At 44.1% G+C, this 18478-nt stretch overlaps 2 protein-coding genes and 1 long non-coding RNA gene across 3 annotated transcripts; all 3 read right to left on the bottom strand.

The window, feature by feature from the left end:
• Positions 1-317: 317 nt before the first annotated feature.
• On the bottom strand, positions 318-4133 carry LOC307221820 (interferon-induced transmembrane protein 5-like). Its single transcript, XM_079986549.1, has 2 exons — positions 3371-4133; positions 318-1267 (listed from the first exon to the last, which is right to left on the bottom strand). Exons 1-2 carry the CDS (start codon positions 3554-3556, stop codon positions 1049-1051), a joined length of 405 nt encoding a protein of 134 aa, XP_079842675.1. The 5' UTR covers positions 3557-4133; the 3' UTR covers positions 318-1048.
• Positions 4134-9073: 4940 nt separating this feature from the next.
• On the bottom strand, positions 9074-11679 carry LOC307203279. The gene is made up of 2 exons (XR_013833151.1): positions 11396-11679; positions 9074-9756 (listed from the first exon to the last, which is right to left on the bottom strand). It is a non-coding gene; the product is annotated as an uncharacterized lncRNA (long non-coding RNA).
• Positions 11680-14521: 2842 nt separating this feature from the next.
• LOC307212846 (dispanin subfamily A member 2b-like) lies at positions 14522-16433 on the bottom strand. Its single transcript, XM_079970416.1, has 2 exons — positions 16142-16433; positions 14522-15168 (listed from the first exon to the last, which is right to left on the bottom strand). Exons 1-2 carry the CDS (start codon positions 16340-16342, stop codon positions 15025-15027), a joined length of 345 nt encoding a protein of 114 aa, XP_079826542.1. The 5' UTR covers positions 16343-16433; the 3' UTR covers positions 14522-15024.
• Between the last annotated feature and the right edge of the window lie 2045 nt (positions 16434-18478).

The raw sequence follows: 18478 nt of genomic DNA, 5'->3' as shown, positions 1-18478 counted from the left end.
ATGGGGGCGGTGCGTGCGTTAGTCACGCACCGTCCCGACGTCACCTTCCCGCCCGCCCGCTACATTGTAAGGGGCATGTACGCTGGTCACCGTTTTGAAGGGGAGTGAAGAACACACACCCAAATAAAGGTAACTTGTTAATTTAACGTTTATTTCTATGAGGAGGAGTAATTCTGAGGGGTCAAACAAAGAAATAATAAAAAAGTGACAAAAAAGTTATTTTTATAATGACGAGTTTTGCGGCTCCCAGTTTTTTTTTCTTTGGAAACAGGTCCAAGTGGCTCTTTTTGTCTTAAAGGTTGCAGACCCCTGTTCTAGGGTAATTATTATCCACCTGATTTGTTAATACAAGATAAAAGATGGTGACTTTAGGATCCTTCCTAATAGATTAAATATGTCTCTGTAGATAAGCCACCACATGTCTGAACATATACCAATCAGCAGTCACCATGGAAACTAATTATTTAATAACAGATTGAATAGCTGTGATCACGCCAATAAAGAATAAAGATCACATTTTTTGTAGAATTTAACACATATGCTTCAACATACCTTCACTAATATTCGTACAAACCTCCTGCAGATAGAAACTACACTGAAAGCACACAAACTAGCAAAAATAAAAGACTAATAGTATGCATGGTGTAAATATAGTATGCAGTTTACACAAGTATATTTAATAGTTTTATCAGTATATCTTGGGCTATCTGCTTTCTGTATGGTTGTTGCATGTTTGTCAAGTGTGTGAAAGCCCAGCAGAGAGGAAGATGAGAGACAGAGAGAACAAACACTGTGATGGGCAGCTCAGCCGTGAGTTTATGAAGAACGCCAAGGATTAATTTCTTCGTCTGCTGCAACCCCAAAGGGTGACCTGGGAGATGAGTTCCAAGGTACATTAATACATCAGTATAATGCACCAGATGACCTGAATTACAGCTAACAGGTGTTTTGTAGTGCGTAGTGGTTGGGTTACACCAGTTGACAGTTTCAGTAAAGAGCCATATTAATGGTCAAAAATACATTCGCAGGAATGTTCGAGACCCTTGGCTCACTTCTTGTCATCATCGTTAGGAAAGAGTCTGTAAGCCAAAAAGTCCATGGACTCCTGAGCCAGCTTGGAGAGATGGAGGACGCCCGTGATCACCAGAGCAATGAGCATGAGCGGCAGCACCACATTCCACACTGTGGCAAGGACATTGTAGCACCTGGCTTTGGAGCCATAGCGATGGGCAGCTTCCAGGTCACCGGACACCTTCTGATCCCGAGCCTTCAAGAAAGAAGAAGGAAAAGGCACAGAGCATTAGTAAGGCTACACGGAAAGAAAGCGATGGGGAAGGGAAACCCCCTGTGTAGAGCAGAACAACACAACTGAGAAGGACAATACCCAAAACTGGAGTCACAATGTTAGAAGCAACTATGTCAAGACAGCTACGCATATCTGGGAGCTGGATTTGGTCAGTCTCTTTGGTCTACACAGTGCCTGTGGTATTGGGGTCAGTCCTCATTCTATTCCCCTGAAGTTCACAAAGCAAATTGGGTGGGTGATGGTTGGCACACGTGACACCATCCAGCTGTAGGAATGGTTTACAGAAGCCCAAACAAGGGGGCATTGCCTTATAGTGAGCACTTGTTGCTGCATTCCATACACATCCGTTTAGTGCTAGAAGTCCCAAAGTGGCAGCATAAGATGCTCCATGCGCTTATAGGCCAGTGGATGCTCAGTAGGCCAGTGGATGCACAAGCTGGAGCTTTCACAGGGACAGAAGTATGGCACATCCTCGTTCCAGCTCTCTAGAACCAGTGACCTATTTTACTTCTGCTATTCACTACATAACGTTGATTCCCAACCCACACCCATCTCTCCAGCCTGGCTTTCCAAACTCCTTTTCCAGGTCTAGAGAGATTCTGGTCACTTACATGTTACTGCTGTTTCTTTCCTGTTATGTTAAATGCCAACCTAATTCTTTGTAAGCCATTTTGGGTTGCCCTGGGCAAGACAAAATGACTAACAAATTTAATAAATACATAAATAATTTTTTACAATCATTACATCAATCACAAACCAAAGAGATTGTACAGTAGCTTTCTTATCTCTGGATAAATCACTGACTTAGCAGTAGTTCCGCATGCGGGAATGTGTTGAAATATTGGTTACAGTGCCTTTACAATAGCCTGTCCCAACTCTTAATCCCATTTCCTCTCTGCAGACTATTAATTACACAATTTAATGAACTATCAACAAATCAGCCTGAGCCAGTGGGAATGGAAGGAACGGCATGACACACCACAAATTGATCCTATACATTTTATTGTACTCTTGCCCCTGTGCGTCCTTTACAATCTTTGCTTCACTTCAGGATAGCTAACTTCTTTCTTTCTTTATTTTGCTGGTGCTACTCCTGCACCTTTAAATAACAGCCTAGTTCACAATATGCAGTAGCTAAGACTTTCTCCCCATTAATCTCCATACCAGGAAACATTTCCTTGAAATATTTTTGGGTGTCACAGCTCTTAAAAGGCATAGAATTCTCCTGAACAATACAATATTACAAACAATAAGCTATAAAGACTGGTGTACATAGAGGTGGGGAGAATTTGGTTCCTTCCCAAATTTATTTTCTGCAGCTACATACTGGGAAATGTCATCTGCATAAAAATGAACTGTTTGAAGCATGTGCTCTATCAGGTATAACATTTAGTAGCCATCGAGTGATTCCTGAAGTCACATTTCTGCACCAAGTGTAAATTTTTGTCTCTGTTATCCTGTATTTTGCTCTTTAAACTTTCATGAAAAACCACAGCTATCCAGGAATTCAACTCTCCTTCCAGCAGTTTCACATATGACCAGGTTATGGTGCAGTGAGTTTGTGGTATTTCCTCGATTACTAGATATTTCTACTTCAATTTCTACTTCTGTTTCATTTGCCTTTTTAAAAGTGCTTCATAATCCGGAGAACAGAGAGAAATGGAAAAAATATTATACCGGACCCACTTGAAATGCATGCTACAATACCCTTGGGAAAGCAGCATTTTAAAACTTAAATTCAGGGTTTCAATCTGTCCTGTTGTTTTTAGAAGAGGAACTATGGAATGGAATTGCTGTGTGAAACAGTAAGAGACAGGCTCTGGAGTTTCACAGCACTCTTCATCATTATGCCTAGATATGTCCACTACCCCAAGATAGACTGAAATGCTTTCCTCCTTATCTCTAAGGATCCATAGCAGATTCTGTGTAACTGATGCCACCAAATACCACAGCTACCCTCTGGGAATTGCTCTCAACAAGAATTCTCTGGAGGGGCCATTCCGGGCAAATATGTAGCCCCAGTGCAGGGCCCAAGAGATAAGAACCAGTGGAGAATCTTCCTACCTTGACAGAATAAGCAAGGGCGACAAAGCCAAGGCAACACAGGTTCATGTAGATGGTGTTGAATACGGACCAAATCATATAGTCGCGGGGGACCACTGGAGGTTTGACATTGATGACCGTTGGAGAAGGTTCCTGCTTACGGGAAGACATGGGCAGGTAGTCTTCACGAGGATAAGAAGTGTCCATGGCTCCAGTTGGAGGAATCACACAGTTTCCTTGGAGGAATCACACTGTTTCCTAGCAGTGGCAGCCTGTGAGCGGGGGAAGGCAGGGACAGCCGTTTATATAGTGCCCAGCCAAGGCACAGATTCATCTCCATCTATATATAAAACAGGGAAATTGCAGCTCTGGTTTGACTGTGGTTATCAGAAATGCTTTGCCAGGACTGAGAGAACTGTTTGGTTTCCAAGCCTGCCCTCGCTCCCTTCGACAAGGAGTGCTTTTTATAACCCTGTGGTTGGTGTTGGCCCAACGCCGTCTCAGATTGCTCCAGCAATTCAAGCACTTGTCTTCAAAGGCCTGAAGTACAGGACAGATACAAACTGGAGCACGACAAGGTGCTACTTACAGGGCAAGTACTCTCATATGTGTGAGGTCATCAGGTAAGGGCAGACAGAGCTAACAAACCTTATCTTGTAGGGGTTTTTACCCCCATCGCTGCAGAAATGTCTCCTGCTTCTTTCCCTTCCAGTGTTTCCCCCTTGCACTTGTAGGTTACAACGTTTTAAAAGCCAGCTGACATACTCTGGTTTCTCTTTGTATAGATCGTATAAAACTTTCACCTTTTACTAAAGATTCATGAGTTTTCAACTAATTTTTTGAGGCCTTGCTTTGGCAGGGCTGAAAAACAACAAAGCAAAAAGCCAGCTGATGACTGCATTGTGTCTGGTTCAGCCCACCATCTCTGCATTTTACCATCTATATTAAACAGATGAGGACTGTTTAATGTAGATTGCAAAATGTAGAAATGGTGGGCTGAACCAGGAAGATGCAAAGTGTTTGTGCTATTGACTTACATTTTTTTAAAAAAAAAAAACCGCTAAAAGAAAGCACAGGGTGTTACAATTTGACCTCACAGGGGGCAGTGATGGCCACCATCTTGGATGGCTTTAAAGCAGGATTGGACAAATTCATGGAGAAGGCTACCAATGACTACCATTGATGATAACTATGATCTGCCTCCATGGTCAGAAGCAGTATGCTAGGAAACATGGTAGGGCAGAGTGTTCTTGCGCTCTGGTCCTACTTGAGGATTTCCCACAAGCATTTGGGTCAGAACTGTCAGAACAGGATGCTGGGCTGGCTGGGTCATTCGCTTGATCCATCATGCTCTTCTTACCTTCTTGTGAGTTCTAACTTTGACCTCATCTAGAATTGTGCTTGTCCTGTGCCTAGAAAACACAGGGTCCAAGAAATTTCCCACTTCTCCCATGCTTTCTAGGCATGGGTCTAAGTGGTTTTGCCCTTGCCCCACTGCTGGAAATCCTGCTGTTGAGCAATAAAGGTAAAGGGACCCCTGACCATTAGGTCCAGCCATGGCCTACTCTGGGGTTGCGGCGCTCATCTCGCTTTATTGGCCAAGGGAGTCAGCATACAGCTTCGGGGGCATGTGGCCAGCATGACTAAGCCTCTTCTGGCGAACCAGAGCAGCGCACGGAAATGCTGTTTACCTTCCTGCCAGAGCAGTACCTATTTATCTACTTGCACTTGGACATGCTTTCGAACTGCTAGGTTGGCACCAACCTCACTCCTGAGAAAACCTGGTGGGTGTTTGCTCTGATTCAGCCATAAAGATTGGGATTCCCTGGGGGAAAGCGGTGAGGCAAGCTAGTCTGGCTGAACCCTTTGATCAGAGCTGTAGTGCATGAGGTACAGGTGTTTAACTTCTCCCCCTGCATTACTTCCTGGAGTCAAATCACTTTCCTGAAGCTGCTATCAGCCCCTGGGAGGGTGAAGTGGGGAAAACAGCTGCAACAGTTGAGCTGCACCTGTGTTTCCTTCCTGTGGGGATAACTTGAGCTTTGCGGGCAATTTAGAGGAAGGGTTTGCAATAGAATATGAAGCCTTAAAGACATTCTCCTCCTACTGCCACTGTTAAGAATAACATTAGAACAGTGTACCTGTTTTACAGTTAAGGGATCTCCTGCACTGTAGTCAGTTTGGCTCTATATCACTCATGTATGGCTGTTAGCACACCGCTGATGTTTGTACTTCTCCTCCTCCTGCTGCTGCTGCTACTAGTAGCACTTGAAAAAATGTTTGTAACTGTGGTAGCTATTGGTTTACCCAACAATAACATAACTGCAAGGGTTATCATACTATGTCATGGTGAATCTGACAGTGAAGTGTGCGCACCCCAAAAAAGAAAGGCAGAGAACTGCCCTGTGTTTCAGATCTCTATGGGAAATAGAACACGCTGGGCTAGAAGAAATGCAAAGATGTATGGAAATGGACCAGGAGTCTCCATTACCTGTCTCTCTTTTCCCCAGCACCTCTCTCCTCTCTGTGCACTAGAGAGATCTCAGTCCAGACACCAATATCACCCACCCTCCATAACAAGCAATCATGCTTATTGTTTAGGACTGTCACCTTATAACTCGGTCCTAAGCTTAAAAGACAAAGATTCTGTAGGGTTTTTTTTTATCAAGGGCAGCTTTTATCATCCCCGCCTGACTCGCTTTGCTTGCCAAAAAGAGAAGAAACAAAACCCTTCCCTACAACTATTAAAAGTAAACGAGCTCCGTGTCTTTAGAAATTCAGTCAACTGGATTTATGTATGAAATTATTTGCTGAGCTGCCCTACAACTGATTTCTGTTTACTGCAGCAGGTGGCCCTTCCTTCGTGACAAGGATCTTTCAGTCCATTGTGATGCCAGTGGATCTGACCAACTGAACTGCACCCCTTTGGCCCTAATAATGAAAAAGGAGGAATACAGTATGATGGTGGCAGGCTTTCCACACTAGCGCAAAGGAGGATAGAACTCACCCCTGTATCTGTTGCACAGAAGAGGCATTTTCTTTCTTACAGCTATTACAAGTCAATGAGACTTTTCCCTTACTGGTCTTCCTATAAAACTCAAAGCTGTATAAACACAGCTCTCTGCTATAAAAGTAGCCTGTGAAAGAAGCTCAAAAGCTTGCAAGTCAAGGTTGTATATATATAACTACAGTATAAATGTTAGAACATCAGGCTCTCCCAGTCTCTTTTCTTTGGCTCCATCACGTGGCTAGAAGAAAAAGCGCAAGAAGGCTAAGCAAAAAGTAGAAGGTTTTAAGATTAAACAATGGTATTATGGTATGGGATAGACTTCTGAACACCACTTGATCAGATGTGTGAATTGGTTTCCTTACTAGACAGGTAGGGGGTGTGTGCAGGGGGGAGAGAGAAAAGTAGTGAGGTCAGAGAGAAATGAAAAGTTACAGATCCAGAGGTGGGACAACTTATTTCTGTCAAAGGCCACATACCAGCTACAGGTATGGACCTCCATCTTACCAGAATTCAGTCTGTTAGCCCCAGTGCAGCCCACCAAAGTAACAATACCTACATATCCTCTCCTGATGCATATGGAATGGAGGGACAGAGCACTTGTTAATAAAAACAAGAGCAATTATTTATTTTATGAAGGGGAAAAATGGAAAGATGAACAATTCATATAGGTATACAATTCTAGGCAAAGTTTTAAACTACAAATAGAAGGGGATGAAGTCCACTTACTAAGTGATTCCCAGGTGAGTGAGTCTAGGGCAAAATAGTCAGTCTCCTCCTCTGTCAATCCCCTGGCTGTGGAGCAGTTGCTGCTGCTGTATGATCACTGTGTGAGGGTATAACATGAAGGCTACCCTCTCCTCCACTGTGATTGTTTTTATTCTCATTGTAGCTCATTGTAGTTTCTTCTGCCTTTTTCACTTCTTCAAGCAACTTACTCCACATGTATTCTGAACTCTCTTCAAATCTCTGCAACCCTGCAAGCCCCTTTGTGGACAGTGTGAGAGATGAACCAAGGCAAATGACAAGAGTCTGCCTTGCAAGCAATAGGTTCCAGGTTCAGTTCCCAGCATCTCCATGTAAGATTGGGAGACACCTGCCTGAAACCATGGAGAACCGCTGCCGGTCAGTGTAGACAATACTGAGCTACATGGACCAATGGTCTGACTCAATATAAGGCAGCTTCCTATAATCCTATGACAAGACTGTCCCACCACCAAGACCGCCCAATTTCTGAACAGACTGGAAGTTAAATCCTACTTCAAACACCTGCCAACAGGGCAGTATCCACTGGAACAGAGTGCATTAGGCTAGCTCTGTCCTCCAGCCCCCCTCTGCTGTTCCCTGCCTCCCACAGGACATAGGCTGTGTGAAGTAACCTCATTCCATTTAACAGTAGGGCCAATCCTATGGCCCTCAGTCAACTCCAAAGGGCCATAAATGGCTATGCTCCACGAATCTCATGGGAGCTATACTGCACAGCCTTACATATGCAAAATAATTTTGTGCAACTAAAGATGAAATCTTATGTGCTTCACAGTGAAAATGTATAGATGGGATTTGATTGCTTAAGCTGTTGGGGAACCCATTAGAATGCATCTTTTCCTCTTTTAACCACTACAGAAATGCTTTTATTTATTTAGGCCATCATAGGAGCACCTATCAACTTTCAAGATGTAGATAATCTGTTTTACAGAGTCCTATCTTCTTAACTTAGGCATCCTTCAACATGGTGCTAGCAAGACTCTCACTGTCCACCACTGACACCCAAGTGGCCTGTATAGGTCAGCTTCCATCTAATCATGCAGCAACCATTTTGGGGGATTATAAAATGTCTATCACATGATGAGGAAGGGAACATCCCATACAGAGGCACAGCTTCTTTGTACTATCAAATTAAAACAATGCAGTGCACCATACAGTAAAAATTACAAATCCAGAACTTGTCAATACCACAATGGCACAAAACATTGATCGGAGGCATGGATACTAAAGATTCTTACAATGCATTTTCTCCAATACCTCTGTGTCCACAGATGTGTACTGTTATTTGATGGTGATTCTGTTTGGAACACCTGTTTTAAAAATTATGAAAATTCATGAGAACATGTGCTTTGGATCCATGTTTTTGTGCCATTGCAGTGCATTTTTGTTCCATGGTGGTAGTAAACAGCCAGTCTTTAAATTTTACTGCAGAGTCAGCAGACACCAATGTAAGCTTTAACTTGATAGTGGTTTACAGGGCATCTCATGTAATAATCATACAAGAGGATCAATGTTTTATTTGCTAGATGCTACTTTTACCTTCTTGCTGTTTTGTGGTGGTGCCCACATCACTTTTTCACAAAGCTAAATGTACCCAGGCCCAAAAGATTGAGGAACACTGATTTCTAATCAGAGCAGTATGCCAGCTACAGCTGAATGGAGCTGTTAAGTGAACACTGTTAAATAATGAGCAGTATGACCATGATGATGCTGGGTCCCAAAAGGTTGAATGCCACATTCTACCAACCAAATTCTTAAGATTCAAAAAACTCAAAAGCATTAACCTTTCTAGTTGAATGATGCAACGTTAGTTTAATACATAGTTTCACCCTGATAGGGGAATCAAACAACTACCCAAACACTAATGTTTTTAAAAATGCAGTGGGGGTCCTAAATGTTTCAGTCCTGAATAGTTTTAACTTTTTACCAACAAGAAAACTGTTTCCACAGAATCAGAAGGATATGCCTTTATTTGCAGAGAATTCACCAGAGACTTCATATTTCAATACATGAAAGCTCTAATACACTTTAATTGAGAAACTTGTGAAAATCCTGAAAAATGAAACAGAAAGAGTGATGGTTCCCATCAACATCATGAACTAGGAATGCCACAAATCCAGACTTTAGGACAGATAAAACATCACTCAAACATTGAGACAGGTATTGAGAAACACAAACTGGATAAAGAAGTTGAGGATGATCACCCTAACTTTCATAGTCCTTGTAAACAAGGTGGGATTGTAGAGCTGCAAAGAAGAGCATAAAGCTTTATATCTTCAGATGTGCCGGATGTCCTGTCTTCTTTAGACTGTCTCATTCCTTGCAAGTGTTAAGAGCAAAGTGGGTATAATCAAAGCAGAAGAAAGTGCAGCCAATGCACACTAAGGATATAAATACAGTACGGAGCAGAATATCCTTAACACACAAGTTCCAACTTAGCCAGCTCGAATCATTGGTATCTCTGCAGTATTGCTTTCACTGCTCTATGGAAAGGTGGTGGATCAAACGCAATCACGGCGACCATACTAACGAAGAATGTGATTCCCACTATCAAAGCAAGGATATTCAGGTACTTTGCTTTCCTGCCATGCATAGCTGCACCTTCATTATCTCCCATGACTTTACAATCCCTTGACTGAAGCAGAGGTAGAGAGAAAAAATATGTATTTTTAATAAAAAAATAAAGAAAATTAGCAGTAGAAATATCGTTGCACATGCTTTAAACACCTGGAAGTCAAATGGGCTTTTTGTGGTTGTTGTGCGATCATTTCAAACCAAGAACTTCCTGCTCAGTGTTACCACTGCAGCATCCTTGTTAGCAATGAGATAGTACTCTTTTCAAATACTAATGATTTACTTGGCAATTATATTCTGATACACTGCCCGCATATGAAAGGTAAAGGTAAAGGACCCCTGAGAGTTAAGTCCAGTCACGAACGACTCTGGGGTTGCGGTGCTCATCTCACTTTACTGGCCAAGGGAGCCAGCGTTTGTCTGCAGACAGTTTTTCTGGGTCATGTGGCCAGCATGACTAAGCCGCTTCTGGCAAAACCAGAGCAGCACACGGAAACGCTGTTTACCTTCCTGCCGGAGCGGTACCTATTTATCTACTTGCACTTTGACGTGCTTTCGAACTGCTAGGTTGGCAGGAGCTGGGACCGAGCTACGGGAGCTCAACCTGTCACGGGGATTCGAACCGCCGACCTTCTGATCAGCAAGCCCTAGGCTCAGTGGTTTAGACCACAGCACATATTAGAAAGTGCTATTGGTCAAATGGCATTTATGTCTTCTATTCTCCACAGTACATTATAATTTGAGGTGAATAAATGAAGCAGCCTTTTTTTTGATAGTATAAACATATCTACCTCATTGCCTGTTGGTAATAGGGAGCTTTTACCAAAAAATAACTTTTTGCCCATTTTGCCTTGTTTGGCCCCTTCTCACTGGAGAAGATCTATAATTTACTGAAATATTTGTGGGAGCATCACAGGAAAGGTACAGTACAGAGAATACGAAATTCCCTAATTCCATTTGGTTTTTGTATTTTTGTTTTAATGACATTGCTTGAATTTATACTGTACGCCATTGTAGGCCCTTGGTTCATAGACTATTAAAAGCTGGTGGCACTTTGTTTTAAGCCTTCCAGAGCAAGCCTTTTTGTGACAACAATATATATATAAAATACCATCTTATACACATGCAATGAAAAGTACATAGAGCACCCATCTTTTCACCTCTGTTTGCAGCTAAGGTGTGTTAAAAGGCCTCTGACTCCACCCTGCAGCCTAGCAGTGCCTGGTTCCTACCATCAATCAACCCATCCTTAGCTAGATGACATGGGTGAGGGGAATGAAAACTCCCTTGGAAAGTGGGGTAGGGAGAGAACGCTTTAGTTTAGGGTTAACACTGTTGGGGTAGGGGCCTCTGTGACAGCTGTGTGACGGGCAGAAATTTAACAGGTAGAGATCCCCCCCCCATCACAGAGGCAATGAGGGGAGAGCTGTTAAAGCCAAATGCTGCTAGGAAAGGGAAGGGGTCAGTGGCCCACTCCAAGACCTGAGGGAATGGGGTGGAAGAAGAATGACTTCTGCCCCAGAAAATGAGAGTAAAGCAAGAAGCAGAGGCAGAAATGCTATCCAGTCCCATGGGGAGGAAAAGGAGCCAAGACTGAGGGACGGCAGAAAACCGGAAGCGGGGGGCAAATAACTGGGTTAGTGAGATAGTGGCGCTTTCCCGCCCTTTTTTTCGTGGGTGGGGGAGAAGGGCGGCTTCACCTTGATGGAGAAAATGAGAGCCGCGAAACCGAGGAAGAAGTGGTTCATGAAGGTTAAACTAAACATCGACCAGACGACGAAGTCTTGCGGGGGCTGGACGCCGACGCAGGCCACTGGGTAGGGGTAGGGGCTCGCGGGGGGCGGCGTACGGGGCCTGTACGGGTCGTACGGAGACACTCTGAGGGCAACCGGCGACGACACGGGCTGCATGGCGACGCAGGGCGGCGAGAGCGGGAGGCGGCGGCGGCGGCCGGCGGCTGAGGCGAAATGGGGCGCGGCGGGCGCGGGCCAAGGGCGGGTCCTGATTGGGCGGCGCGTGAGAGAAGCCGCCGCTTTCGATTCTGAGAAAACCACGAGGGAGGAAAGCGGCCGGGGGCGAGTTAGAGCGGGGACCGATTTGGTAGGAAACGAAACTTAGATAGGAGAGGCAGGCAGCAAGCTGTGGTGCTCCGACAGTTTGCTCCGGAACACGAAGCGTCGGTGGCAGCAACCCCGCTAAAATAATAAATGTTGACAGTTCCTTGGAGCCAGCGAGCTCAGGATCAGCACACCTGTGGGGGGTGGGGTGGGGTGGGGTGGCGCGTGGTGTGGAGACCCTACTTAGGGAAGCACCCAGCGTCCGGGGAGCTTTTAGGTAACAAGCAACTACAGTAATAAGGTTGTTGCAGGATTTCTCCCAGTCAATAACGACAGACACGGGTTCTTTCCGAGGAAGGCTAAATTTATTCACCTGCGCAGGGGCAAGAATCAATTCTCAAAGGCTGCTCCCAGATCGTTTGCTGAGGCTTCCTCTTTATAGTGAACAACAGCCAGCTTTGAAAAAACAGGACTTGTCTCAAGTCTACAACAATGCTCACCATCCCTGACAGTTGGTCATATTGACTGCAGGGTGTTTGGAGTGAGAATACCGACATCTGGAAGGCGGCAAGTTTCCTTGAAGCAAGAGGGACGTTTTAAAAAGTGGCTTCTAACGAAGTGGAATGATAGCTGCAGTTCCCTGAAACAGCACCGTGAACTGGGGGAATGGAACTGCATGTTGGCATTTATGTTGAGCACAAATAAACATGACACTGCCCTCATCAAAATTTGGGAGACACATTTCTTTAAAGAGCACAGGGAAGTGAGATGAATAAATGGCAACATTTAGGACTGTTAGCCCTTTGCAGCAAGACCCTGTCTTCTCTGTAAAGCATCATTTAAATTGATGGCATAACAACAGTCAATCCACATAGCTCACTTGGTAGAGCGGGAGACTCTTAATCTCAATGTTGTGGGTTTGAGCCCCACACTGGGCAAAATATTCCTGCAATTCAGGGGGTTGGACTAGATCACCCTCGTGGTCCCTTCCAACTACAGTTCCATGATTCTAATGCAATTGATTCTCAACCAGCAAGGCATGATCCTACAAGGAGATCATGAGAAGAAATGAGCAAGCTTCTCCCAACATGCAATTTTTCTCATAGTGCTAATCTTTTTAGACAGAAGGCAGCATCAACCCACCATCCAAACTGTACACTGTTGTCATGAGAGTGTGTGCTTTCCCCTGTGGTTTAATTCTAGGCTGAAGATACACAGTCGGCAATGCTAATTCTTACACCTAGGGCCATTTTAATTAAAAGATGCCATGTGTGTGTTTCCAAGAGAATTACCATAAGTAGTCCCATATATTAAAATGTTTAATAGATTTAGGGATATTTGGATCTCCTAAATGATTGACCTCCCAGCTTAATTTTTTTTTATTCATGTAAAAAGTCATCAGAATATAACACAAATCTACAAGTTGCATCCAGTCTGGCCCATGAAACCACAATATTGAAGAATCCTACAAAAGGGGAGCCTCAATATTTTAAGTTTTAAACCAACAAGGAAGCAATTGACGCAGAATAAGGTAGGCATGTGTTTATTTGCTCAGAATTCACCCCAGACTTCATGTTTCAATGCAGAAAAGCTGCAGTACACATCTTGAGTGAGAAACCCGTTGAACTGGAAAACTTAATGGTGTAACGTTGGAAAGTGTTGATCACTTTTCTTACCTGGGCAGTTATCTTTCCACAAGGACTGACATTGATGCCGGAATCCAGCATCCCCTGAGCTCTGCAAGCACAACTTTGTCTCAATTGAAGCACAGAGTGTTTGAGGACCGGGACCAACTTTACTGTACACTTGTGAAACATGGACCACTTATTAATGCCATCTCCAAGTCCTTGAAAGATTCCATCAATGGTGTCTCAGAAAATTTTTACACATCACTTAAGAAGACAGGCAAATGAATATCAGTGTACTGGAAGAAGTAAAAATCACCAGTGTTGAATCAATGATTCTTCAACATCAACTTTGTTGGACTGGTCATGTTGTTTGGATGCCTTGTTATCATCTTCCAAAGCAACTGCTCTATTCCCAACTCAAGAATGGAAAGTGAAATACTGGTGGACAACAAAAGAGGTTTAAAGACACTCTAAAGGCAAATCTAAAAAAATGTAACATAAGCACTGATAACTGGGAAACACTGGCCTGTGGTGAGCACTCCAGCTGGAGAGCAGCCTTTACCAAAGGTGTTATGGACTTTGAAGCAGCACAAACCCAGGGCAAGAAGGAGAAACGAGTTAAGAAGAAGGCATGTTTGGCAAACCCTCACTGTGATCAACTCCCTCCAGGAAACCTATGTCCCCACTGTGGAAGGACGTGTGGATCCAGAATTGGCCTCCCAGTCACTTACAGACTCACTATTGAGACCTTTTTCATGGAAGACAATCTTTATTGGCTATAAGTGATCACCAAAGAAGAAGAAGTGTGCTTTCTTTAGTGGTTTAATTCTAGGCTGAAAGTACACAGAAGAGTGATTTCTTACATCTGACACCCTTTTAGTTACCATACATACATACATACAAAATCATGCTCTTTCATTTGGTTCCATTAAATTAATGGTCCCCCAGTTAATCCCCCCCCATTTATTTATTTATTTATTCATTCATTCATTCATTCATTCATTTCATTTAAAAATCATGATAATATATGGATGTAGGCCTGTAAAGCATTAATGCTGGAGAACTATACAAAGGGGAGTCTCAATGTTTTAGATCCTGAAAAATGTTCAGTGATTTTATCAAGAAAATGTTCACACAGAAAAAGGACTTAGTTTTATTTGCTCAAAATTCATCCCATAATTCATGTTTCAGTAAAGAAAAACTCCCAGTGTACATCTTGAGTGATAAATCTGTTGAAGTAGAAAACAGATCATAAAAAATACTGCTTAGATCTCATGAGTAACAGGAAGAGGCAAGGCCACAAATTCGAATCTTGGACAAAGAAAAAACACTCATACAAACATTTTATTTTCTCAATAAAAGTCTCAAACTGGATGGCAAAGTTGAAGATGACATCAGAGTCTCTCTTCCACCTTCGTGGCAAACAGTGCTGAGACCTTTATATCTCCAGAAATGCAGGATGTACCAGGTGTCATGTAGAATGCCTCCTTCCTTGCAAGTGAAAGAGTAGGGTGGGTACCCTCAGAGAAGAAAAGGCAACAAAAGCTTACAAGAAGTGCTATAATGCTGAGGAAAATATTCTGCACACACTTTGCCACTGAGCCAACATTCAGTGGCCATTCCTCTTCATCTACACCATTGCTGCTATGCCCTGTAGTAAAGGATGATGATGATGAAAACGATGAAGAATATGATGCTCAGTATCAGAGCAGCGATGTTCAGATGCTTGGAGGTCTTGCCATAGGTAGCCGCAATTTCAGAATATCCAAGCACTTTGTAATCCCTAGACTGAAAGGGGAGAGAAGAGAATTTTTAACAGTATTAATTATGAAAATTAACAGTGGACATATATTTGTACATGCTGAACGCCTAAAGATCCAATAAACTTTCCACGATTGTCTAATCTTATCAAAACACACACTCCTCAACACTAACTGCATTGGTTAGAATCATAATCCACATGCAACTGAAACGACTTGCAGCACGGTGGCAAGATGCACATGTCTGTGGACTAGAGATAGGAGCAACTTTCAGTCTAAGTTGCCCCATCTTCTTGGCCCCAGTCCCTGCCCCCCACTCTCACCCAGAGCTACCAGCCAGGGTCCTCGACTCACAAATACTCCAGAAAACCGAAGACCAGTTCCGAAGGTTTTTCTACTAACTTGTGGATCACTTAATAAGAACACGTTTTATGTGTCCTCTTATAAGCATGGTGTACAAGTTTTCATAATGTACTTTCAGGGGTTTCTGGGGAAACTTGAAAGGAAAGAGGGAGGTGGAGAACAATCCTTTAAGTGCTTGTTAAGAGTTGACACTTTTCAGGGGTCATGTATATTAGAGCTGTATGGCAGACAGAAATTCAACAGGTAAAGTGTTCCTTAAAACAAACCGTTGGGAACCTGCATCTGTTGAACTTTGATAATTTATTATGTTTTACATATGCTGTAAGCCACCCAGAGTGGCAGAGGAAACCCAGTCAGATGGGTGGGGTATAAATATCATCATCATCATCATTCAACCTGTCTAATGAACGAATAGAGGTATAAAGCCTGCCGAGAAAGGAACCCAAAGTGGTAGTGAGCCTAGGATGGGAGACAGGGGAAATAAAGAGAAAGAACTGCCTCACAAAGATAGGTGAATGCTCCAGTAAACAAAACAGAAAAGCAAGAAAGAAATACTACCCAGTCACGGGGAGAGAGATAAGTGAAGACTGCAGTGGCGACAGAGAGGAGACCCGCACAGCCCTCGTGCGCTCCCTCACCTTGATGGAGTAGACAAGCGCCGCGAAGCCGAGGCAGCAGGCGTTCAGGAACGAGAAGCTGAAGAGGGACCACAGCACATGGTCCGGGGGCGGCGGGGCGGCGACCCCTCCGGCGCGGGAGGGATACGGCGGCGCGCTCGGCTCATAGCCGCTGTGGGGCTGCATGTGGATGGCGACGGGGTGGTGTGGAGCGCTCTGCATGGCGTACAGTTCCCTGCGCTGCCCACGGCCGAGTGGCGAAGGGATTCAGCAGAGGGCAGAGAGGAGGGAGGGAGGGGGAGAGAGAGAGCGGGTCCCGCCTTGGGGCTGGGACGGGCGCTTCCCTGGGCCCCATTTGGAGAAGACGAAACCGAAGGAGCGCAGCGGTGGAGGGAGGGGGACGTAATTGCACGCTGAGCCCACTTGGAAGCCACCTGCTTCCAGTTGGAGCAAGTAGAAACGGAGGAAACGGAACCCCCCTTATTGTATTCAACAAGCAGGTGGCGATGTGCACCCCTCCTTTTCTGATCCCTTACTATGGGCTTGGTGTTCCTGCTGGCTTGTCTTCAGAGTGGAAAGGAAATCTCTCTAGGCTTTCAGCAAGTGTAATCTACGCTACCTGGGTCCGTAATATGCTGTGGCCAAACAACTCGGGACATGGGCGTAGCCAGGATTTTTGTGGTGGGGGAAGCTTTTGTTAGGGGGTGCAGAACCTCATGCCTCGGGAGTCCCTGGGGTGGACAGGAAAGTTTTTTTGGGAGAGCCTGCTCACCACGCGATGGACTCGCTTTGCGCTTCCCAGAATTGGGAGGCGAGCAGCTGCTGCAATGACTTCTATTATTTTCCTGCAGCCTCTGGCTATCTGTTGCTCTCCACGCCCCTTTCCGTTCTGGGATCAGCCGTGGCCAAGGATCTCCCAGATGCTGCTTTGTCAACAACACTGACTTCCAAACTTTCCACTCTCAGACCATTTGAAAACTGCTGAGCATCTTGGTGAACCCCTTAATCATTTTTCTGCCTGTTGTTTAGCAACTATAATCTCCTCTTTATTTGATTTATCATTTATCATCATCATCACTATATTTACCCACCCTTCATCCTAATATCCCAGGGCAGGGGACACTTAAAACAGATTTAGTGAATAGTTTGAAACAACTTAAAATCACAGAAATAAGATGGGTCCTAAAAATATGCATCTCAAGTGTGAAAAGCCAGGATAAAGAGGTCAAAATAAGGCTGTGTACATGCCATATATTTAAAGCAGAAGCTCCTAAACCTCTTGGTAGTGTGTGCATGAATACACATGAGCGGTGGGGTGTTCTTTCTTCTTTGGTGATCACCCGTAGCTGAGCAAGATTGTCTTCCATAAACATGGTTTGAACAATGAATCCGTAAGTGACTGTGGAGGCCAATTCTGGACCCACATGTACACATCACTTGGAAAGACAGGCGAACTAGTATCAGTGTAATGGATGAAGCAAAGATCACCAGTGTTGAAGCAATGATTCTTCAACATCAACTTCGTTGGACTGGTCATGTTGTACAGATGCTAGATTATCGTCTTCCAAAGCAACTACTCTATTCCAAACTTAAAAATGGAAAGCGTAATGCTGGTGGTCAACAAAAGAGGTTTAAAGATTGTCTCAAAGCGGTGGGGTGCACACTTGGCTTTGGATGCATACCTAGTACTGTAATCTCAAAATCCAACATCTGGAGGACAACCATTTCCCCTTCCCTAAAGAAGAGGGAAGTTCTCAAAGGCTTTCTAACGAAGTGGAATGATAGCTGCTGCTACTAGAAAGAGCATCTGGCAATCATCAAATTACAAGCACAAACAAACATAGCACCAGGCCACCTAAAAATTTGAAAGACTGCCAGCACTGAGGCAGGGAGAGGCCATTAGAAGGCAACATTTAGGATTGTAAGCCCCTTGGAGCAAGAACATGTCTTCTCTGTAAAGCACCATATACAGGCAGTGACCATTTACGGCAACTGATATGTGTGTGCGCACGTGCATCGCATTGAACCCAGAAGTGACCCAAAAATGTCACGTAAAGGGGCAGAACGGGGTGTTTGCAGGCTTTCTCAATGGTGCTTCAAATGAACGTGATTTTACTTAAACATCTGATGCCTTGGAATGCTACCCGCACGTAAATTGGGAGTTGCCTATATGCTGATGGCGTAACAACACAAATGTTTCTCAGCTACTAAGGCATGATCCCCTAAGGAGGTATACAAGAGAAGAAATGAGCAAGCTTCTCCCAACATGCACATTTCTCTCATGGGGTGAACCTTTTAAGATAGAAGGCAACATCTGTACACTGTTGTCATGAGAGTATGTGCTTTCCCCTGTGGTTT

This window comes from Podarcis cretensis, assembly GCF_951804945.1.
Source record: "Podarcis cretensis genome assembly, chromosome: 1".
NCBI lineage: Eukaryota > Metazoa > Chordata > Lepidosauria > Squamata > Lacertidae > Podarcis > Podarcis cretensis.
This window is presented reverse-complemented; position numbering and strand designations above follow the sequence as displayed.